A 24,661-nucleotide genomic window follows, 5' to 3' on the forward strand; every position below is an offset into this window, starting at 1 on the left:
CCACAAACCTCGTCTTGACATGGGGGACAAAAAATACATAAGCACTTACGCCTTGGCAAATAGTTAAGCGCTAATAGAGCATGATTCGGTTTAGTAACCTTGTGCACTCCAAATGTAAAATGATGTTGCATGGAAGAATCATGTTACAATTACTAATTTCCACTCTTTGTAGTGGTACACTTCTCTCCAAGAGAATAAGTATTATATACGTCTGATTTTACAGAAATATTATGGGGGCGTTTGTTTGGGGATGCACCATTAATAAAAATGTCTTCATTCCCATTTATGGATTACACGGTCTGTTTAAATCTTTATGTGTTTCATCTTTGTTCCTCAAAAGTTTGGCAACGAGAGCGTGTTAGCAAACATTTTGTTCCATCCATGTTTATATTTACGTCACATTATTTATTTCAAGTTCCATTATGACGTGACGCGCATCCTTCAAAAATAATTAATAACCTTCTCTAACGCTAAGCCTAACTCATCACCGAAACCATAACCTTTTCAAGGTCCATTTATCAATACAGTCATTGGTTACTTACGAACCCTTATATGAAAAGGCGGGGAAACGATTTTCCAGGCTGACACTTGACCTTAGCAACCTTTACCTAAGTCATTCCTACACATGCACGTGCGATAAAGAAGGCGCCTGCTGCTGGTAAATGATTGATCACGTGACAGCCTCGCTGCTATGGTATGTACTTAACTAAAAAAGGCGGGAAAACGATTCGCGCCTTTTATTTATATAAGTGTAGAGAGAGAAAAAAAATCCGGGCCATATTTCATAGCAACGCCTTGAGGATGGGGGCCCATTTCTAAAAGCAAGATGTTGTGGGTCCCACGCGGTCTTAAGGACTCGATAGTAATTAAAAGACTCGACTCGAGATTGTATTTGTATTAGAGCTTTTTTAAGGACTCGAGACTCGACTCGAACCCCAAAAAACTGGACTCGCACAGGCCTACAAATTTTGTAGGCTAAAAGAAGAACACTTCAGTCAGCCTGCCTGCTTGAAGTGGTACATATTATACTTTTTAACATAGAGCGAAAAAATAAAAAATTAACGTTTTTTTAAAGACGAAATTTAATGGGAATGTAGTGTTTATTTTACGTAATCTATATTATTCTTTTTTGAAACTGTAAAGTCACGATTAGGTAACGTCTAGTCTAATCTGTCAACGCTAGGTCTCATTGTCATTCGCGCTCCAGTTGAACGGTTGATAAAACCAGTACACGTTGTATAATTATTGATAGGCTTAAGGTTCGAAAATAATTCTTTGACGCTAAATTATGGCCACCGAAGCGACATCAACCCAAAGAATTTTCAGTATAAGAAAGCAAAGATTTCGTCAAAAAATATCAGACCTTCTTCTATGGACCATAAATGTTGCAGTGCATGCTCAAGTTGGAGATGAAGTACACCCGTGGATAATGGAGAGTTACTACAAAGATTACGGAAGTTACGGTGATGAGCGGTTCTTGGATTTGAGCGGGTGCTGTGCAAAGAAAATGAAGTACAAAAGATGCTATTGCAAGGTACAATTTTACAGTAAAGATGAAAAAATCACGATCCACAAGGGATACATGCAAGAGCCATGGTTCAATCAATTCGTATTTACTAACATCTACTACTTGGAGGATTATGAAAATTTATCGCGTCACTACGAAGAATTCGAAATCATTATCACCATTGTTTCGTGCGACGAGAAAAACTTTATCGAAAGACAAAAGACTTTGTTGGACCAAGGAATTCTAACGGACACAGTCATCAAAACCGAGGATCAGGAACTTCCATGTCACAAGTTCGTATTGGCGTCGCACCAGGGTTGGCAAAAATCCGGATAATTTGAATAAAATCCAGACCAGTGGTTTTTATTGGATTAAACCGGATTTTATTGGATTTATCCGGATTTTTAAAAAACATGAGTTATTTTAGTTTTTTTTTGAAGGCAAAGTACTTCTGTTTAGCTCTTATTTTAGCTTTGGGGCACTCCCCGACCCCTAGCCCCGGTTCCAATACAAAATCGTCTTCTAGTTTAACTGCTAAAATGTTTTCATGAAATCAATTTATTTCCTGAGTGCACGAGCCTAACACTAGCGCGGCTCCAGTGGATCTCTTACAAGGGGACTTTTCTTCTAAACTCCGTGTTTGGCTTGGCAAAGGCTAGTGGGCAGGATATATACATGCACGTATAAATCCCGCCCACAAATGCCTCTAGCTTTCCCAAGCCAAAACTGGAGTTCGTAAGGAAATTCGACTTGTAGGGGATCCACTGGAACCACGCTATGCTTTAAGTTCGAGTAATACTGGTAATATATTGCAAGCTGTAACTGGACAGTAACTGCTAACATAACTATTAGTTTTTCCATTTATAATAAGTAATCTTTAGTTATCGCTTCAAATATTTTTGCCTTGTTTCTTGTTGTATTTTAATTATTTTTATGGCACAAAATTGATTTTTCCCCATTCATAATTAAGCCGGATATTTTAGGTGGATTTTTTTAAGTGGATTAATCCGGATTAAACCAAGTGGTTTAAACCGGACTGGATAGGTAGTTGCCAACCCTGCGTCGCACTCGGAATACTTCAAGAAAATGTTCCAAACCGATATGAAGGAAACTCGAACGAATTCCGTCGACTGGAGGGGCGTATTTGACGCCCAAGTGGTCAAGGATTTATTGCATTTCCTCTACACCGGTCAAACCCCCCCCCCCCAACATTGTGGAAAACCATTTCGAACTGTTAAAAGTCGCCCATCTCTGTCTTTTACCCGACTTGAAGATCTTGTGTGAGAAGAGCATAATATCAAATATTTCCATAGATAATATAGATTGTGTAGTTCAGTCAGTGATAACGTACGAATCTAAGCATTTGAGAAAAGAGTTCTTGGAATTCATGGCTGTCTATTGGGATGATATATTAGAAACAGATTTCTTTAAAAAATTGGAACGAAACGTTTGCGTAGAATTATTCAAAAGTGTTTTCGAACTGTTCAGGGAAGACATTCTGCTAGGGGTATATCGTTTTAATAAAGAATGTCCATCTTTGACATGCTCTTAAGAAAAAATGATAAAAAAAAATTATGTTTAATTTTTCTTTAAGAAGTTTTTATTAATCATTTGAAATGTTCTGTTCTTAAAGTTTTTACTGTATTCGGATTTTTGTTTTAATAAATTAAATATGAATTATGAATAAACTACGTGGTTTAGTATCAGGCGTCAAACATTCGTAAAAAGGTATCAGATATAGGCCTATAACAAGTACCAAGATCTCATTCAAGTTAAGAGAGAACGTTCGAGTCAGTCTAATCCGCTTCCATGAAGTCAGAGTTATGTTTTTTTTTTCTGGGAGGGGCCTACTTTAAGTCGGTTTAGCGCGCCACCTCCTAACCGGAAATTACTGAATAAAATGTTAAATGGACGCGGCCAGTAGCGACCCGAGAGTCGGCCTAGGCAAGAAGTCGAAATAAACTATTGACAACAATGTTAAGTAATAGTATAAGATTCAGATTAATAACATCGGATCGGCCTTATTAAAAATATATTTTTTATCAATCGGGGTAGGGACAGATAAAAACAATGTTGATTTTAGATTAAAATATGGCTATTTACTGGTTAGCAGTTTAAACACTACTGTCTCGTTTCACCTCAACGATATTCATAGTTTGCCAACGCGAGTATTAAAGTTAAATAAGACCTATAACCGCGGCGAACTTATTATTGTGGTCATGGCTCGTGTTTCTATTTTTAGTCAACTGAATTATTAGATACATGTTGAATTCAGTTCTACTCTTTGGAATTGCTTCCGGCACTCTCTCTAAGGCGGAATAGGTATGTCTGTTTGCAGATACAACTATACAACTAAAGTCTAAGCTGATGGTGATACCTGGTGACTTATTTTTTGAACAATATAAATAATTTTTTTGCGAGTTTGAAACTTAATACCCTGATGAATCTAACAAAGTGAAACAAGTTGGAAAATATAGGAGAAAACCTTCGATTATAGGAATTTATAGGAAGGCATTGGAAAAATAGGAAAAAATAGGAAATATAGGAAGTCTAGTCACCCTGAAAGGGTGTCGAACTACAGTTAAAAGCAAGAACAACCGCAATTGCGAAAACCTTTGGTGGACAACCCACCCTAGGGAGGCTAGACGTTTCTCGCAACCCTAGCTGATCGCCGCGAATGTCTTAAACCAAACGATGACGATGGAGTTAGAAGCCAATGAGACAGATTGGTGTCTATGTGGAATAGACGGAAGACCAGTAGATGGTGGTGTTTAGAAGCCAGTATGTACAGACTGGTGTCCAAGTGGGATGGACAAAGACCAGAAGATGGTGGTGATTAGAAGCCAGTATGTACAGACTGGTGTCCAAGTGGAATGGACGAAGACCAGAAGATGGTGGTGATTAGAAGCCAGTATGTACAGACTGGTGTCCTAATAAACTGGATATCACTTCTTGGTATAATCAGTTATAGATAGATATTTGAGAAAGCGGTATATTTGCTTGTTGTTTATGGACAGTCACAATAGGCCATTATAGAAAGTTTTCACGGCTTGCGCACCTTGTTGATTTGTCCCGCCGCGCCTGCGCATTATAACAGCCATACGTCACCAAAATTCTCTCGGAAGTGACGTCACTAAACTCAACAACCAAGGCTTAGATCAAAATTCTTAAATAAATATACTTTACGTTAGATCTAATCATTATAAATTCATACGAGTATCAAATATCAACATTAGAATAGTTCGGCATAATATGAATAAGATTTGCTGGCACAAAGTAGAGAAAACAAACGAAGAACAAACGCGTTAAAAAAAGCCCACCATTTTATCAGTCTGCTTTATCTCTCCAAATCTTGCCTCCAGTTCGTTTTTTTTATAACACAAAACTGGCTGAACTGAACTGACTCAGTTTGAACTACAAGAGGGGACAAGTACCCATAATTCCTTTAGAACTTTCTGTAAAGGCCTATTCGTTACCAAATTTGACTAAACTGCAAGTTGATATCAGTAGGGATAGATTTAATTTTAGATGTAGGAATAGTTTCCGGTTAGTATTCACTTCAGTCCGACTCATAGCCCACTATAGAGCCCCTCCCTCCAACACGTACCGAAAATTTTAAATTATCTTATTGGCTCACTTAATCAACGTTTTGATGACGTTGCTAACGGGGACGGTGGCGAAAAATACGTAATTCCTTTTTACCTCTGTCGCTATGACCCGCCTCTTCTTTCATACCCCCCGTCCCGGGGAAGGGGGTCCGGGACTTTGACGCGACTCGAAGCCCAAAAAACTGGACTCGCACAGGCCTACAAATTTTGTAGGCTAAAAGAAGAACACTTCAGTCAGCCTACCTGCTTGAAGTGGTACATATTTCTTATAGAGCGAAAAAATAAAAAATTTCCTAACAAAAACTCGAGTATTCAAACACATTCCAGTGCCAGTTTTTTTACCTCCGTTGTAACTACTTTCTATGGAATCACGTGAAAACGTAATTTAACATAGTTAACGTTTTTTTAAAGACGAAATTTAATGGGAAGTATAGTGTTTATTTTACGTAATCTAAGCCTATATTATTTTTTTTTGAAAATGTAAAACCACGATTAGGTAAGGTCGAGTCTAATCTGTCAGAGCTAGGTCTCATTGTCATTCGCGCTCCAGTTGAACGGTTGATAAAACCAGTACGCGTTGTATAATTATTGATAGGCTTAAGGTTCGAAAATAATTATTTGACGCTAAATTATGGCCACCGAAGCGACATCAACCCAAAGAATTTTCAGTATAAGAAAGCAAAGATTTCGGCAAAAAATATCAGGGCTTTTTGAATGGACCATAAATATTGAAGTGCATGATCAAGTTGGAGATGAAGTACACCCGTGGATAATGGAGAGTTACTACAGACCTTACGGTGATGAGCGGTTCTTGGATTTGAGAGGGCGCTGTGCAAAGAATATGAAGTACAAAAGATGCTATTGCAAGGTACAATTTTTCAGTAATGTCTATGATGAAAAATTCACGATCCACAAGGGATACATGCGAGGCCCATGGTTCAATGAATTCGTATTTCATAACATTTACTACTTAAAGGAGTATGATAATTTATCGTGTCGCTACCAAGAATTCGAAATCATTATCACCATTGTTTCGTGCGACGAGAAAAACTTTATCGAAAGACAAAAGACTTTGTTGGACCAAGGAATTCTAACGGACACAGTCATCAAAACCGAGGATCAGGAACTTCCATGTCACAAGTTCGTGTTGGCGTCGCACTCCGAATATTTCAAGAAAATGTTCCAAACAGATATGAAGGAAACTCGAACGAACTCCGTCGACTGGAGGGGCGTATTTGACGCCCAAGTGGTCAAGGATTTGTTGCATTTCCTCTACACCGGTCAAAACCCCCCCAACATTGTGGAAAACCATTTCCAACTGTTAAAAGTCGCCCACCTCTGCCTTTTACCCGATTTGAAGATCTTGTGTGAGAAGAGTATAATATCAAATATTTCAATGGATAATATAGAATGTGTACTTCAGTCGGTGCTAACGTACGAATCGAAGCATTTGAGAAAAGAATTATTGGAATTCATGGCTGCCCATTGGAATGATATATTACCAACAGATTTGTTTAAAAAATTGGAACGAAATGATCGCGCAGAATTATTCAGAAGTGTTTTCGAACTGTTAGTGCCTAAATGATTTTAATTAAAAATGTCCATTTTTCATATGCTCTTTTGAAAAAATTATAAAAAAAATTATGTTTCACTGTTAGTGGCTAAATGATTTTAATTAAAAATGTCCATTTTTTATATGTTCTTTTGAAAAAATTATAAAAAAAAAAATTATGTTTCATTTTTCTTTAAGTACCTAAACTTTATTAACCATTTGAAATGTTTTGTTTTAAAGCTTTTATTGTATTTCGATTTTTGTTTCAATAAATTAAATATGAATAAACTACGTGGTTTAGTATCAGACGTCAAACATTCGTAAAAAGGTATCAAATACAGGCCTATAACAAGTACCAAGATCTTATTCAAGTTAAGAATTAGTTCTGGATTAGTTTTAAAGATATACTTAAGTTACTATTAAAACGGCCGTTCTATTATAACGTTATGTTAGCTGAACTTTTCCTGTTTTGCAATAACGTACATGGCGAACATACAGGGTGTTTGTGAAAAGTCCATCAATAATGAAAGGGCGTATTTATTGGGCCATTTTGAGTCGAAAATGTTCTATGACATTTTGCCGTCCGAGCCACGGTTTTCGAGTTATGATTTGAATATTTTAGGGATGACCCCTTCATTAAATTAGCGCTGTCTTTCAATTTCTTAATTAAATTTAAGGGGTCATCCGTAAATTACTCCAATCATAACTTGAAAACAGTGGCCCGAACGGAAAAATGTCATAGAACATTTTCGACTCAAAATGGCCCAATAAATACGCCCTTTCATTATTGATGGACCTTTCACAAACACCCTGTATATGAAAACCAATCTAAATTCAGTCGAAATGATGTAGACCTATAGCTAGGGCCACGTTACTTTCACTAATTTGGCATAGGCGAGTAAGGGTGCGTTAGAACCGCCGCCGCCTGACGCCTGTATAGCGAGATTAACAAGCGTTTTCTTTTGGCAAATGTAATGATTCTCCTCTCTCTTTAAAACATTTTTTTTCTTTATTTATAAAGGGCCCAGGCGCTGTAGCACGTTTTTGATACCTCTATACTGACCAAGGATTTTTTTGTTTCAGAAATAGAATGTTCTTGTTTAAAAATAAACCCATCTACCATTCCCCCCTTTCATCTTAAAGGTCTAGTGAACAGGGTCCTACAAATGGAAAGGTTACAATCACGTGGAAAGGTTTTTTTAAGGTTTTGGCGCGTGATATTATGTACCTTTCCCGCCATTTTTAAGAAAGCTTTTTGCGCGTGATTTTTATGTACCGTTCCCCCCATTTTTAAAGAAGTTTTTGCGCGTAATTTTATATACCTTTCCCGCCATATTTAAGAAAATATTTGGCGCGTGATTTTATGTACCTTTCCCGCCATTTTTAATAAACATTTTGGCGCGTGATTTCCTGCCATCTTTAAGAAAGCTTTTGGCGCGTGAATTTTATATACCGTTCCCGCCATTTTTCCCCGCATCTTCCGTTTTAGATCTTATGAATTTCAGTCCTAAGTCTTTGAGAACTCTTTCGATTTCTTTGTCCCTTTAATGAGATATTTCCAGTAATAGTTACTTCGTCCCTCCCCATCGTTTAGAATTCTCGTAACGCGATGCTTTTGTCTCGCGTCGCGTCTTTTGCCAAAAAGCCAAAAGTTTGCCAGAAGTCAAAAGAAATTTGAAATGGGATTCCCAAATTTATGCCCAAGTCCTTGAGGTTAATAAAAGACAACCACCACCATAATTTTTATTTCTCAATATAGCCTTTCAAAAAACAAACGCGTGTCAGAGACATAAATATAAATATAAAAAGGAAACCAAAATTTTAATTATAAAATAAAAACAGTTAAGGATAATTTAGTATATAAACATTGACCCTGATTTTAAAGTTTTTTTTAAGCAAAGCACGAGATATTTCTTTTAAGGTTTTTTGGCGCGAGACATTTATGTATTTCCCGCCATTTTAAACGTTTTACCGCCTATTTTACCACGTGCTAATGTTTAAACAGGGTTCGTACACGACCTGGAAAAGTCAGGGAAATTGAAAATGGGCCTAAAAGGTCAGGGAAAAGTCGGGGAAATTTAATATGGACCTAAAAAGTCAGGGAAAAATATATTGGAGGGAAATTTAAAGTATAAGGGTGACCAGAAAATGTTTTGTCCGAGATTTGACCAGAGCTCCAAATTCGCGGAGCTCGCTCCGGTTATTTGTAATTTACTTGTTAAATTTAAACTAATTAATTGGCTAATTTTTATAACAATAACTCGTGCAAAAATGATTCGACTGAATTTAGATTGGTTTTCATATACAGGGTGTTTGTGAAAGGTCCATCAATAATGAAAGGGCGTATTTATTGGGCCATTTTGAGTCGAAAATGTTCTATGACATTTTTCCGTTCGGGCCACTGTTTTCAAGTTATGATTGGAGTAATTTACGGATGACCCCTTAAATTTAATTAAGAAATTGAAAGACAGCGCTAATTTAATGAAGGGGTCATCCCTAAAATATTCAAATCATAACTCGAAAACCGTGGCTCGGACGGCAAAATGTCATAGAACATTTTCGACTCAAAATGGCCCAATAAATACGCCCTTTCATTATTGATGGACTTTTCACAAACACCCTGTATGTTCGCCATGTACGTTATTGCAAAACAGGAAAAGTTCAGCTAACATAACGTTATAATAGAACGGCCGTTTTAATAGTAACTTAAGTATATCTTTAAAACTAATCCAGAACTAATTCTTAACTTGAATAAGATCTTGGTACTTGTTATAGGCCTGTATTTGATACCTTTTTACGAATGTTTGACGTCTGATACTAAACCACGTAGTTTATTCATATTTAATTTATTGAAACAAAAATCGAAATACAATAAAAGCTTTAAAACAAAACATTTCAAATGGTTAATAAAGTTTAGGTACTTAAAGAAAAATGAAACATAATTTTTTTTTTTATAATTTTTTCAAAAGAACATATAAAAAATGGACATTTTTAATTAAAATCATTTAGCCACTAACAGTGAAACATAATTTTTTTTATAATTTTTTCAAAAGAGCATATGAAAAATGGACATTTTTAATTAAAATCATTTAGGCACTAACAGTTCGAAAACACTTCTGAATAATTCTGCGCGATCATTTCGTTCCAATTTTTTAAACAAATCTGTTGGTAATATATCATTCCAATGGGCAGCCATGAATTCCAATAATTCTTTTCTCAAATGCTTCGATTCGTACGTTAGCACCGACTGAAGTACACATTCTATATTATCCATTGAAATATTTGATATTATACTCTTCTCACACAAGATCTTCAAATCGGGTAAAAGGCAGAGGTGGGCGACTTTTAACAGTTGGAAATGGTTTTCCACAATGTTGGGGGGGTTTTGACCGGTGTAGAGGAAATGCAACAAATCCTTGACCACTTGGGCGTCAAATACGCCCCTCCAGTCGACGGAGTTCGTTCGAGTTTCCTTCATATCTGTTTGGAACATTTTCTTGAAATATTCGGAGTGCGACGCCAACACGAACTTGTGACATGGAAGTTCCTGATCCTCGGTTTTGATGACTGTGTCCGTTAGAATTCCTTGGTCCAACAAAGTCTTTTGTCTTTCGATAAAGTTTTTCTCGTCGCACGAAACAATGGTGATAATGATTTCGAATTCTTGGTAGCGACACGATAAATTATCATACTCCTTTAAGTAGTAAATGTTATGAAATACGAATTCATTGAACCATGGGCCTCGCATGTATCCCTTGTGGATCGTGAATTTTTCATCATAGACATTACTGAAAAATTGTACCTTGCAATAGCATCTTTTGTACTTCATATTCTTTGCACAGCGCCCTCTCAAATCCAAGAACCGCTCATCACCGTAAGGTCTGTAGTAACTCTCCATTATCCACGGGTGTACTTCATCTCCAACTTGATCATGCACTTCAATATTTATGGTCCATTCAAAAAGCCCTGATATTTTTTGCCGAAATCTTTGCTTTCTTATACTGAAAATTCTTTGGGTTGATGTCGCTTCGGTGGCCATAATTTAGCGTCAAATAATTATTTTCGAACCTTAAGCCTATCAATAATTATACAACGCGTACTGGTTTTATCAACCGTTCAACTGGAGCGCGAATGACAATGAGACCTAGCTCTGACAGATTAGACTCGACCTTACCTAATCGTGGTTTTACATTTTCAAAAAAAAATAATATAGGCTTAGATTACGTAAAATAAACACTATACTTCCCATTAAATTTCGTCTTTAAAAAAACGTTAACTATGTTAAATTACGTTTTCACGTGATTCCATAGAAAGTAGTTACAACGGAGGTAAAAAAACTGGCACTGGAATGTGTTTGAATACTCGAGTTTTTGTTAGGAAATTTTTTATTTTTTCGCTCTATAAGAAATATGTACCACTTCAAGCAGGTAGGCTGACTGAAGTGTTCTTCTTTTAGCCTACAAAATTTGTAGGCCTGTGCGAGTCCAGTTTTTTGGGCTTCGAGTCGCGTCAAAGTCCCGGACCCCCTTCCCCGGGACGGGGGGTATGAAAGAAGAGGCGGGTCATAGCGACAGAGGTAAAAAGGAATTACGTATTTTTCGCCACCGTCCCCGTTAGCAACGTCATCAAAACGTTGATTAAGTGAGCCAATAAGATAATTTAAAATTTTCGGTACGTGTTGGAGGGAGGGGCTCTATAGTGGGCTATGAGTCGGACTGAAGTGAATACTAACCGGAAACTATTCCTACATCTAAAATTAAATCTATCCCTACTGATATCAACTTGCAGTTTAGTCAAATTTGGTAACGAATAGGCCTTTACAGAAAGTTCTAAAGGAATTATGGGTACTTGTCCCCTCTTGTAGTTCAAACTGAGTCAGTTCAGTTCAGCCAGTTTTGTGTTATAAAAAAAACGAACTGGAGGCAAGATTTGGAGAGATAAAGCAGACTGATAAAATGGTGGGCTTTTTTTAACGCGTTTGTTCTTCGTTTGTTTTCTCTACTTTGTGCCAGCAAATCTTATTCATATTATGCCGAACTATTCTAATGTTGATATTTGATACTCGTATGAATTTATAATGATTAGATCTAACGTAAAGTATATTTATTTAAGAATTTTGATCTAAGCCTTGGTTGTTGAGTTTAGTGACGTCACTTCCGAGAGAATTTTGGTGACGTATGGCTGTTATAATGCGCAGGCGCGGCGGGACAAATCAACAAGGTGCGCAAGCCGTGAAAACTTTCTATAATGGCCTATTGTGACTGTCCATAAACAACAAGCAAATATACCGCTTTCTCAAATATCTATCTATAACTGATTATACCAAGAAGTGATATCCAGTTTATTAGGACACCAGTCTGTACATACTGGCTTCTAATCACCACCATCTTCTGGTCTTCGTCCATTCCACTTGGACACCAGTCTGTACATACTGGCTTCTAATCACCACCATCTTCTGGTCTTTGTCCATCCCACTTGGACACCAGTCTGTACATACTGGCTTCTAAACACCACCATCTACTGGTCTTCCGTCTATTCCACATAGACACCAATCTGTCTCATTGGCTTCTAACTCCATCGTCATCGTTTGGTTTAAGACATTCGCGGCGATCAGCTAGGGTTGCGAGAAACGTCTAGCCTCCCTAGGGTGGGTTGTCCACCAAAGGTTTTCGCAATTGCGGTTGTTCTTGCTTTTAACTGTAGTTCGACACCCTTTCAGGGTGACTAGACTTCCTATATTTCCTATTTTTTCCTATTTTTCCAATGCCTTCCTATAAATTCCTATAATCGAAGGTTTTCTCCTATATTTTCCAACTTGTTTCACTTTGTTAGATTCATCAGGGTATTAAGTTTCAAACTCGCAAAAAAATTATTTATATTGTTCAAAAAATAAGTCACCAGGTATCACCATCAGCTTAGACTTTAGTTGTATAGTTGTATCTGCAAACAGACATACCTATTCCGCCTTAGAGAGAGTGCCGGAAGCAATTCCAAAGAGTAGAACTGAATTCAACATGTATCTAATAATTCAGTTGACTAAAAATAGAAACACGAGCCATGACCACAATAATAAGTTCGCCGCGGTTATAGGTCTTATTTAACTTTAATACTCGCGTTGGCAAACTATGAATATCGTTGAGGTGAAACGAGACAGTAGTGTTTAAACTGCTAACCAGTAAATAGCCATATTTTAATCTAAAATCAACATTGTTTTTATCTGTCCCTACCCCGATTGATAAAAAATATATTTTTAATAAGGCCGATCCGATGTTATTAATCTGAATCTTATACTATTACTTAACATTGTTGTCAATAGTTTATTTCGACTTCTTGCCTAGGCCGACTCTCGGGTCGCTACTGGCCGCGTCCATTTAACATTTTATTCAGTAATTTCCGGTTAGGAGGTGGCGCGCTAAACCGACTTAAAGTAGGCCCCTCCCAGAAAAAAAAAACATAACTCTGACTTCATGGAAGCGGATTAGACTGACTCGAACGTTCTCTCTTAACTTGAATGAGATCTTGGTACTTGTTATAGGCCTATATCTGATACCTTTTTACGAATGTTTGACGCCTGATACTAAACCACGTAGTTTATTCATAATTCATATTTAATTTATTAAAACAAAAATCCGAATACAGTAAAAACTTTAAGAACAGAACATTTCAAATGATTAATAAAAACTTCTTAAAGAAAAATTAAACATAATTTTTTTTTATCATTTTTTCTTAAGAGCATGTCAAAGATGGACATTCTTTATTAAAACGATATACCCCTAGCAGAATGTCTTCCCTGAACAGTTCGAAAACACTTTTGAATAATTCTACGCAAACGTTTCGTTCCAATTTTTTAAAGAAATCTGTTTCTAATATATCATCCCAATAGACAGCCATGAATTCCAAGAACTCTTTTCTCAAATGCTTAGATTCGTACGTTATCACTGACTGAACTACACAATCTATATTATCTATGGAAATATTTGATATTATGCTCTTCTCACACAAGATCTTCAAGTCGGGTAAAAGACAGAGATGGGCGACTTTTAACAGTTCGAAATGGTTTTCCACAATGTTGGGGGGGGGGGGTTTGACCGGTGTAGAGGAAATGCAATAAATCCTTGACCACTTGGGCGTCAAATACGCCCCTCCAGTCGACGGAATTCGTTCGAGTTTCCTTCATATCGGTTTGGAACATTTTCTTGAAGTATTCCGAGTGCGACGCAGGGTTGGCAACTACCTATCCAGTCCGGTTTAAACCACTTGGTTTAATCCGGATTAATCCACTTAAAAAAATCCACCTAAAATATCCGGCTTAATTATGAATGGGGAAAAATCAATTTTGTGCCATAAAAATAATTAAAATACAACAAGAAACAAGGCAAAAATATTTGAAGCGATAACTAAAGATTACTTATTATAAATGGAAAAACTAATAGTTATGTTAGCAGTTACTGTCCAGTTACAGCTTGCAATATATTACCAGTATTACTCGAACTTAAAGCATAGCGTGGTTCCAGTGGATCCCCTACAAGTCGAATTTCCTTACGAACTCCAGTTTTGGCTTGGGAAAGCTAGAGGCATTTGTGGGCGGGATTTATACGTGCATGTATATATCCTGCCCACTAGCCTTTGCCAAGCCAAACACGGAGTTTAGAAGAAAAGTCCCCTTGTAAGAGATCCACTGGAGCCGCGCTAGTGTTAGGCTCGTGCACTCAGGAAATAAATTGATTTCATGAAAACATTTTAGCAGTTAAACTAGAAGACGATTTTGTATTGGAACCGGGGCTAGGGGTCGGGGAGTGCCCCAAAGCTAAAATAAGAGCTAAACAGAAGTACTTTGCCTTCAAAAAAAAACTAAAATAACTCATGTTTTTTAAAAATCCGGATAAATCCAATAAAATCCGGTTTAATCCAATAAAAACCACTGGTCTGGATTTTATTCAAATTATCCGGATTTTTGCCAACCCTGGTGCGACGCCAATACGAACTTGTGACATGGAAGTTCCTGATCCTCGGTTTTGATGACTGTGTCCGTTAGAATTCCTTGGTCCAACAAAGTCTTTTGTCTTTCGATAAAGTTTTTCTCGTCGCACGAAACAATGGTGATAATGATTTCGAATTCTTCGTAGTGACGCGATAAATTTTCATAATCCTCCAAGTAGTAGATGTTAGTAAATACGAATTGATTGAACCATGGCTCTTGCATGTATCCCTTGTGGATCGTGATTTTTTCATCTTTACTGTAAAATTGTACCTTGCAATAGCATCTTTTGTACTTCATTTTCTTTGCACAGCACCCGCTCAAATCCAAGAACCGCTCATCACCGTAACTTCCGTAATCTTTGTAGTAACTCTCCATTATCCACGGGTGTACTTCATCTCCAACTTGAGCATGCACTGCAACATTTATGGTCCATAGAAGAAGGTCTGATATTTTTTGACGAAATCTTTGCTTTCTTATACTGAAAATTCTTTGGGTTGATGTCGCTTCGGTGGCCATAATTTAGCGTCAAAGAATTATTTTCGAACCTTAAGCCTATCAATAATTATACAACGTGTACTGGTTTTATCAACCGTTCAACTGGAGCGCGAATGACAATGAGACCTAGCGTTGACAGATTAGACTAGACGTTACCTAATCGTGACTTTACAGTTTCAAAAAAGAATAATATAGATTACGTAAAATAAACACTACATTCCCATTAAATTTCGTCTTTAAAAAAACGTTAATTTTTTATTTTTTCGCTCTATGTTAAAAAGTATAATATGTACCACTTCAAGCAGGCAGGCTGACTGAAGTGTTCTTCTTTTAGCCTACAAAATTTGTAGGCCTGTGCGAGTCCAGTTTTTTGGGGTTCGAGTCGAGTCTCGAGTCCTTAAAAAAGCTCTAATACAAATACAATCTCGAGTCGAGTCTTTTAATTACTATCGAGTCCTTAAGACCGCGTGGGACCCACAACATCTTGCTTTTAGAAATGGGCCCCCATCCTCAAGGCGTTGCTATGAAATATGGCCCGGATTTTTTTTCTCTCTCTACACTTATATAAATAAAAGGCGCGAATCGTTTTCCCGCCTTTTTTAGTTAAGTACATACCATAGCAGCGAGGCTGTCACGTGATCAATCATTTACCAGCAGCAGGCGCCTTCTTTATCGCACGTGCATGTGTAGGAATGACTTAGGTAAAGGTTGCTAAGGTCAAGTGTCAGCCTGGAAAATCGTTTCCCCGCCTTTTCATATAAGGGTTCGTAAGTAACCAATGACTGTATTGATAAATGGACCTTGAAAAGGTTATGGTTTCGGTGATGAGTTAGGCTTAGCGTTAGAGAAGGTTATTAATTATTTTTGAAGGATGCGCGTCACGTCATAATGGAACTTGAAATAAATAATGTGACGTAAATATAAACATGGATGGAACAAAATGTTTGCTAACACGCTCTCGTTGCCAAACTTTTGAGGAACAAAGATGAAACACATAAAGATTTAAACAGACCGTGTAATCCATAAATGGGAATGAAGACATTTTTATTAATGGTGCATCCCCAAACAAACGCCCCCATAATATTTCTGTAAAATCAGACGTATATAATACTTATTCTCTTGGAGAGAAGTGTACCACTACAAAGAGTGGAAATTAGTAATTGTAACATGATTCTTCCATGCAACATCATTTTACATTTGGAGTGCACAAGGTTACTAAACCGAATCATGCTCTATTAGCGCTTAACTATTTGCCAAGGCGTAAGTGCTTATGTATTTTTTGTCCCCCATGTCAAGACGAGGTTTGTGGGTTGATTGCTGAGGATTTAGTATAACCAAACTGTTGTAGAATTCACCCTTGCACGGTGCGATGCCCATCTTAATTAAGTTTGATGAACGGGAAAGCAAATGTTCAAAAAGGGCTCGCCTGGGTAGAATCATATTACATAACTAAAGCATATTAAGAGGATACAGAGTTTCACACTTCTTCTAGTACCCCCTTCTGATGAAATTCGCAGCTAAAAGGGCTCCCTCGCCTGGGAAACATGATGTTACATAACTTAAGCATATTAAGAGGATAGAGAGTGTCACACTTCTTCCATTATCCCCTTCTGATAAAATTCACAACAGCAGATAGAGGCTAAGAAAAAGTTTTTTGTCGACATCGTTAAAGTTAAGCCTTTGTTTTCTAAGAAAAGAATATAAGGAATATTAACGGGGTCCTCGTTGTGTTTACTTGACAAAATAAAACATTTTAGGGTTTAGGAGAAGGTCCCGGAAGTTAAATTGGGGTCATTAAATCTGTTCGCGCCACCAACGACAATTTAGAGCTGTAGTTTTGTTGTCTTTATTTCTGGCAGCATTGCAAATGAAATGGTTTTGCAAGATTTCACTATACATTTTCTAATTCCAAATCTGACCTATACTAGAATGCAGAGTATAGGTTCTATTGAATTTACAGTTAGGGCTTATAATGAAAATTGTAAGCGTAAATGCCGTTAACCGTTTTTATCGCTCCCTTCTTGTGTGCGTTTGTTTACCTTTGGAGGGATTTAATTTCCCGACAAAAACCTTGATAGGTCTACCTGTCCTGAAAATGTAAAGGTGTTATTGATTGGGGAACTTACGCTGGCTGGTTTAAACTGTAGGTTTTCTTTTTTCAAGGTGAGATTGTACTGTTATTTATACTAGAGATAGTTAAGTTAAAAAAACGTGTGAGTCTGAGATTGGGTTAAGAATTTAATGGGTAAAGGGTTGTAGGGTTTTTCATTTTAAATAAATTTTTGTGGTATTTTTTTTGGGTTATTTATTTATGCAAATTTTGATATTTGAATTAGTTAGTTTAATTAAAAACAACTTTATACTAGGCCATAATGTTTATTTATTTATTTATTTATTTATTAGCGTTGGAATAATATTTTTATTTGTTATTTAAACGCCAATTAGATTTATTAATTAGTCAGTTAATTAATTAAAAAAGCCTTTTTATTAAGCCTTAATGTTTGTATATTTTAGTTATTTATTTATTAGGATTTTAAAATAATTTTTATTTGGTTTTTACCACGTTCGTTATCCAGTCATTTTGTGAAAATTTTATGTGTGCACCTTAAAATAACTTTTAAGTGCACTTTTTCGTTTTTATTCAAAGTGAATTAGTTTAGTTTGAAAAATAACAGCGCTCAGCTGTTCACCCTACCCTAGTTAGGTAATTAACATATTTAGTGGTGGAACGCGAAAGTAATTTGATTTCGCGGTTGTCATGGTAACGGAATGAGACACACGCACTACACTGAGCTTTCTGCGTAAATCGTAATCGTGAATTGAATAAACCATAAACTGGCTGATTTCATTGTCGATAAAATAAACAACATTCACTTCACGAATCACAACTCACAAGCAAAGGGGAGGTGGGGATTTGAATTGTAGTATATCAAGGCCATTCAAAGCGCCCCCTTAAAACACTCATCAAGTCATAACTCGAAGAAAACAGTGGATTCAAATTAATTTCTTTATAGTCCATGCAGGCTTTAGTCACTGCACACTTATATCTAGTATATTCAGACTTTGACTGTGAATGAGAAATTCCCCCTTATTTTCCGACTCGTCCGCCTAGCTTCGCTGATAACCCATATAACATACAGCGCCATTATCGAAACTAGCGGCGAGAAAACTAGTAAAACGGTCGTTGGGAAAACCCTAGGCATTTTTTCACGTGACATTCTAACTTGTTGAGTGGTTTAAAGCAAGCTATAGCTCGTGCTCTCGTTCGCTCCCTAGCTCGTGAGCTCGAGCTCTCTGACGTGAGAGCTCTTTTAGAAGCACGCCGTTACTGAAAGGGTTAGGTCTCGCGCGCGAGAGAGCCTTCCTTATCCGAATCTGAAAACGCGCGCGACAAAATTACCCGCCAAAAAGCTCTTTTATTGCGCGCCTTATTGTTAAAACCGCGCCAAAAATAAATAATAATAAAAATAAGTTAACACTATTTGAAAATTATTATTCAAATTATAGTTTTATATGAAAGAAATATATATGTTAAATATTAAAACGGTTGTGAAATAATAATAAATATCGGTTGTGAATAATAAGAAAAAGAATCGGCTTTGTTTACCAACTATATTGTTAAAAGACCACGTGAGTTCCATGACCCAAAAATGGATGAAAAATGAGTACTACAACTATACTAAACGATTACTAGTATAGATTTATTGATTCATGCAATGTTTAAAGATTTATAACCATGTAGGTACAGAGTAATATATATATATTTATTTTATTTATTTATTTAGTGGAACTCGAGGGATAGGGTTGTGAAGCCACCAGGGCTTGGGTACAACCCCCCTCCATGGTAAAAACAAAAACAGCATAGTAGCACATAAAAAAGAACAATATGAACAGATAGAAAACAAAAACAAAAACCAACAAAATAAATTAATTAAAAAAACACTAATGGACACACGGGCACACACACTGGCGGTTAGGGGACGGAAGAGAGCCAGGTATATATAGGTTATATATACATAGATAATAAAAAAAAGAAATATGATTTGAAAGGGGCTTGAAAAGAAAAAGAACAGTTTTGTTAGGGGAAGGAAGATAAAAAATATACGGGGGTGACGTCACGATGGCTAGCTTTGCCCCATGCTTTCTAAACTCCTCTCCCCATCCAACCAACGCCACCGCTATACCCTAAAATTAGACGCAGCCAGTCGTAGCCCTCAAAAGCGTGTTTTCAACATTAAAGAGAGGCTCAAACTGATTTTAATGTCACCACTTGGGTCATTTTATTGAAGTTTTATTAACAGAAGTTGATAATTGAAGAAGGGTGTATCTCTATTCACTTCCCATGCTGTAGTTATGACTTATAACATGAGTGTAAGTTTTTATTAACAGAAGTTGATATTTGAAGAAGGGTGTAAGGCTCAAAATGATTTTAATGTCGCCAATTGGGTCATTTTATTGAGGTTTTATTAACAGAAGTTGATATTTGAAGAAGGGTGCATCTCTATTTACTTCCCATGCTGTAGTTATGACTTATAACATGAGTGTACGTTTTTTTTATTAGCAGAAGTTTATATTTGAAGAAGGGTGCATCTCTATTTACTTCCCATGCTGTAGTTATGATGTATAACACAGGCGTAAACAATCTTATAGGCTTTTGTCTGGATATATTTTTAAATATTTAACTATATGCCCTTTGACCTCTTTATTGATTAAGGTCCACTGTTTCTGGTAATTCAGGGTGTTTTACTAGATCAGGGGAATTGGAATTGGGGTTTTGAATCAGGGAGACAGAAGGTGATTTTGACCTCTTCATCGATTATAGGGTTCATTGTTTCTCATAATACTTGATTATCTTGATCAGGGGATTGGGGTTTTAAGTCAGGGTCCAGAGTTTCTGATAATGCGTTGTTTCTAGATCAGGCAATTAGGTTTTTTAGTCAGGGACGACGTCAGTGATTTTGAAAATATGGTAACTATGGTTGACCTCTCCATTGATTTCATTACTGTCCAGTATTTCTGATAATGCATGCTGGTTTTCTAGATCAGGGGATTTGGGGTTTTGAGTCAGGGATTTTGAAAAAAACATTGTCAGGAAAATCGTGGAAAATATAATTTACCAATTTTCTTTTAACTCTGTAGTCGAAATTGAGACTCAATAAGTAATGTTATTGACACGTAATTTCAAAAATAAAAAATATGTGTAGAAATGTTTGTTTTAGGGATCAAGATAAGGCATTTTAACTTCCCTTTAAGCTCGGGCGACAAAAATTGGTCCAGATTCAAATATTCTGGGAAAAGCGGCGGAGTTAGGGAGAGGGAAAGGGAGGGTCGAGACTGGTACAACCCGTTGCCAAAAGAGCATCCAACTCTACTTCTGTATATCCCGAACGTAGCATGCAGTTGCTAAAATCACACTAAGATGTATATACTTACACTCTACGTTTGTTGTTATTATTATTGCTTAACTTTCGATTTACGATGTAAATTATAGTTATAAATATACACTTTTCCCTAAACAATAACAAATACAAATACAAGAAAACGAAAGGGAAATTTAACGTGGAGTTTTTGAAATAACTTTAAATTGTCAGGGATTTTTTTTTAAAAAACGTAGATGACATAAATGACGTGGAAGAGTTATTGAATTTGGGAAAAGGTTCTTAAATGTCAGGGAGATTTCAAACTCTGTCGTTATAAAACACTCACTGGGAAATGTCAGGAAATTTGATAAAACTATGAGTGAATGAATTAACATAGTTTATCTGCATTACTGTAAATGAATAACTTTTAAAGCAATGAGAAACAATGGTTATTAAAGTTATTTACAAACAAAATAATTAGCTCATCATATAAATATGTTTAAAAAGTAATTATTGTTTATAATTGTGACTTTTAAACCACTTAAAAATCAATATTTAGTACCATTAAATTTTTAAAGGGGCAAAGATAACCTACAGGGGCAAAACGTTAACGTGGGTTTTCCATAGAACGCCTGTAAAACTATTTCACCGCAATACTCCGGTGTTTACTGAAACTTTATATTCCAAGGGGCGAAGATAACCTACAGGGGCAAACGTTAACATGGGTTTTCCATAGAACGCCTGTAAAACTACTTCCCCGCAGCACTCCGGTGTTCGCATAAACATCATCTTCCAGGGGGCAAATTGAAATTTTCTTAATTAATAATATTAAAATTAAAATTTAATTAAAATACGTGGTATATATATGCATATATTTATTTAATGAAAGGTGAATGACCTTTAGGCGACATATTTTGGTGGTACTCGGAAATAAAAGTCTATATAGAATATAAACCCTTTTAAGTTAAGTTTATAAATATTTTTGACAATATTCGCCGTGCAACGTAATTAAATTTAAATGCAAATTTGTTGCAAGGCTATACCTGGCTTATATTTAAAATATATATTATGGTTTACCTTGGGGCCTGCCTTAGTGCAAGTGTAACTTGAAACAGAATGTATTTTTCTTTTTTATATACGCAGTTTAAGACTATATAGCTGCATGGTAAAAAATTTAAATTTAAAATTTCTTCTGCAGCTACGAAAATGGGTTACGTTATAAGGCCTTAATTTACATATTTAAAATTAGTTTAATATCGAAATATTGTTGTGTATCGATTTGCGTGTTTTTATTTTTTGGTTGCCCTGTATTATTTTTATTACAATATTATTATTTTTTTGTATGTTGTAATATGTAGCTACTGGAATGCATACAGTTACTAGGAATAATTGTGTAGGCATTTTCACTTAACGTATCTAGGGCTAAATTTGTAAACTACTTCATTATCCCTTTGATTTTAACTTACCCAAATATTTTTTAATTTTGTTTTGTAACTAAAACCAAAATGACCAACGTAGTCGTTTCAAAGCTTGGTTTTGGTTGGCGCAAATTGAGATTGGGGGGGGGGTTTGAAAGCGGTGAATTTTAAAACAACAACAACGGGATAGCACTTAGTGCAACTACCCATACCTCAATTTGCAATAAAGTCAATTGAAAAATTACAAACCTTTATTAACGAAAATAAAGCAAACTCCGACTGATTCTGAACGAAATGTTCAATATTATTATTATTAAAATTTAAATTCTGAGGTATAAAAGGCTTTTAGCGAAAAATTGGGAGAACATCTTTAAAATATATGAATGTTTTTCAAGTTAAGAATGTACCGTTGTTGAAGCTACGTTGCGTATCCCCCCCTGCTTACGCTCTTGGTATTTTCTTAGAGTGAAATTGAATATATTATCAAAACTGGTGGCTCGTTTAACGCGAACAATAGAGGTTCATTAATAATTCGCGCCTAGACTTGGTGACTGCATGGAGAAAACACAGGGGCTAATAATTATGACGTTGTGTTATAAATACCGGCTCCTTTTCGCTCGCGCCGGCCCAAAACTGCTGCACGTGTAATTTTCCCGCCATTTGCTAGCTCCTTTTCTCGCGCGCCCAAAACTGCTGCACGTGTAATTTTCCCGCCATTTACCAGCTCCTTTTCGCTCGCGCCAAAATTAGTGGCACGTGTAATTTTCACGCCATTTATTCTAATAATGTTATACACTCAAATTCAGTAGAATAGGTGTGATTTAAATTATAAATTATTATTTTGCGCATATGTTTGAGACGTATTTTTCGTTTCAAAAATTCCCTGACTTCTCCGGCTCTATAGGTTTTTCCTGACTATCTAAAGTCAGTTTTCTTTAATTTTAGTTTTAACTTTTATTCTTAATTAGGAAATTCAGAAATGAGTTTAAAAATTAAATTACTAATACCAAAATTAATTTATATAAAAAAAATATACAAACTAGTACCAAAATTAAGTTCCTGATAAGCCCTACTGGCAAATTTCCCCCGGAGCTGATAAGCCCTACTGGCAAATTTCCCCCCGGAGCTGATAAGCCCTACTGGCAAATTTCCCCCGGAGCTGATAAGCCCTACTGGCAAATTTCCCCCGGAGCTGATAACCCCTACTGGCAAATTTCCCCCGGAGCTGATAAGCCCTACTGGCAAATTTCCCCCCGGAGCTGACAAGCCCTACTGGCAAATTTCCCCCGGAGCTGATAAGCCCTACTGGCAAATTTCCCCCGGAGCTGATAAGCCCTACTGGCAAATTTCCCCCGGAGCTGATAAGCCCTACTGGCAAATTTCCCCCGGAGCTGATAAGCCCTACTGGCAAATTTCCCCCGGAGCTGATAAGCCCTACTGGCAAATTTCCCCCGGAGCTGATAAGCCCTACTTTCAAATTTCCCCCGGAGCTGATAAGCCCTACTTTCAAATTTCCCCCGGAGCTGATAAGCCCTACTGGCAAATTTCCCCCGGAGCTGATAAGCCCTACTGGCAAATTTCCCCCGGAGCTGATAAGCCCTACTTTCAAATTTCCCCCGGAGCTGATAAGCCCTACTTTCAAATTTCCCCCGGAGCTGATAAGCCCTACTGGCAAATTTCCCCCGGAGCTGATAAGCCCTACTGGCAAATTTCCCCCGGAGCTGATAAGCCCTACTGGCAAATTTCCCCCGGAGCTGATAAGCCCTACTTTCAAATTTCCCCCGGAGCTGATAAGCCCTACTTTCAAATTTCCCCCGGAGCTGATAAGCCCTACTTTCAAATTTCCCCCGGAGCTGATAAGCCCTACTGGCAAATTTCCCCCGGAGCTGATAAGCCCTACTTTCAAATTTCCCCCGGAGCTGATAAGCCCTACTTTCAAATTTCCCCCGGAGCTGATAAGCCCTACTTTCAAATTTCCCCCGGAGCTGATAAGCCCTACTGGCAAATTTCCCCCGGAGCTGATAAGCCCTACTTTCAAATTTCCCCCGGAGCTGACAAGCCCTACTTTCAAATTTCCCCCGGAGCTGATAAGCCCTACTTTCAAATTTCCCCCGGAGCTGATAAGCCCTACTTTCAAATTTCCCCCGGAGCTGATAAGCCCTACTTTCAAATTTCCCCCGGAGCTGATAAGCCCTACTTTCAAATTTCCCCCGGAGCTGACAAGCCCTACTTTCAAATTTCCCCCGGAGCTGATAAGCCCTACTTTCAAATTTCCCCCGGAGCTGATAAGCCCTACTGGCAAATTTCCCCCGGAGCTGATAAGCCCTACTTTCAAATTTCCCCCGGAGCTGATAAGCCCTACTTTCAAATTTCCCCCGGAGCTGATAAGCCCTACTGGCAAATTTCCCCCGGAGCTGATAAGCCCTACTGGCAAATTTCCCCCGGAGCTGATAAGCCCTACTTTCAAATTTCCCCCGGAGCTGATAAGCCCTACTTTCAAATTTCCCCCGGAGCTGATAAGCCCTACTTTCAAATTTCCCCCGGAGCTGATAAGCCCTACTTTCAAATTTCCCCCGGAGCTGATAAGCCCTACTGGCAAATTTCCCCCGGAGCTGATAAGCCCTACTTTCAAATTTCCCCCGGAGCTGACAAGCCCTACTTTCAAATTTCCCCCGGAGCTGATAAGCCCTACTTTCAAATTTCCCCCGGAGCTGATAAGCCCTACTGGCAAATTTCCCCC

The 24,661-nt window shown here is 37.2% G+C and overlaps 2 protein-coding genes across 2 annotated transcripts; one reads left to right on the forward strand and one right to left on the reverse strand.

Moving 5' to 3' along the window:
- Positions 1 to 5,746: 5,746 nt before the first annotated feature.
- On the forward strand, positions 5,747 to 6,700 carry LOC149615481 (speckle-type POZ protein-like). Its single transcript, XM_089857160.1, has one exon. The coding sequence runs from the start codon at positions 5,747 to 5,749 to the stop codon at positions 6,698 to 6,700; it is 954 nt and encodes a 317-aa protein (XP_089713286.1).
- A 3,052-nt stretch (positions 6,701 to 9,752) lies between these two features.
- LOC149615482 (speckle-type POZ protein-like) lies at positions 9,753 to 10,706 on the reverse strand. Its single transcript, XM_089857161.1, has one exon. It carries the CDS (start codon positions 10,704 to 10,706, stop codon positions 9,753 to 9,755), a length of 954 nt encoding a protein of 317 aa, XP_089713287.1.
- Positions 10,707 to 24,661: the final 13,955 nt, after the last annotated feature.

This window comes from Phalangium opilio, unplaced genomic scaffold, assembly GCF_054372755.1.
Source record: "Phalangium opilio isolate 3A_F unplaced genomic scaffold, DU_Popi_V2 ptg000217l_1, whole genome shotgun sequence".
Taxonomy (NCBI): Eukaryota; Metazoa; Arthropoda; class Arachnida; order Opiliones; family Phalangiidae; genus Phalangium; species Phalangium opilio.

Excerpts from the sequence above, each read along its gene's own strand:
- LOC149615482 (XM_089857161.1), bottom strand. The coding sequence starts at position 10,706 with ATGGCCACCGAAGCGACATCAACCCAAAGAATTTTCAGTATAAGAAAG.
- LOC149615481 (XM_089857160.1), top strand. The coding sequence starts at position 5,747 with ATGGCCACCGAAGCGACATCAACCCAAAGAATTTTCAGTATAAGAAAG.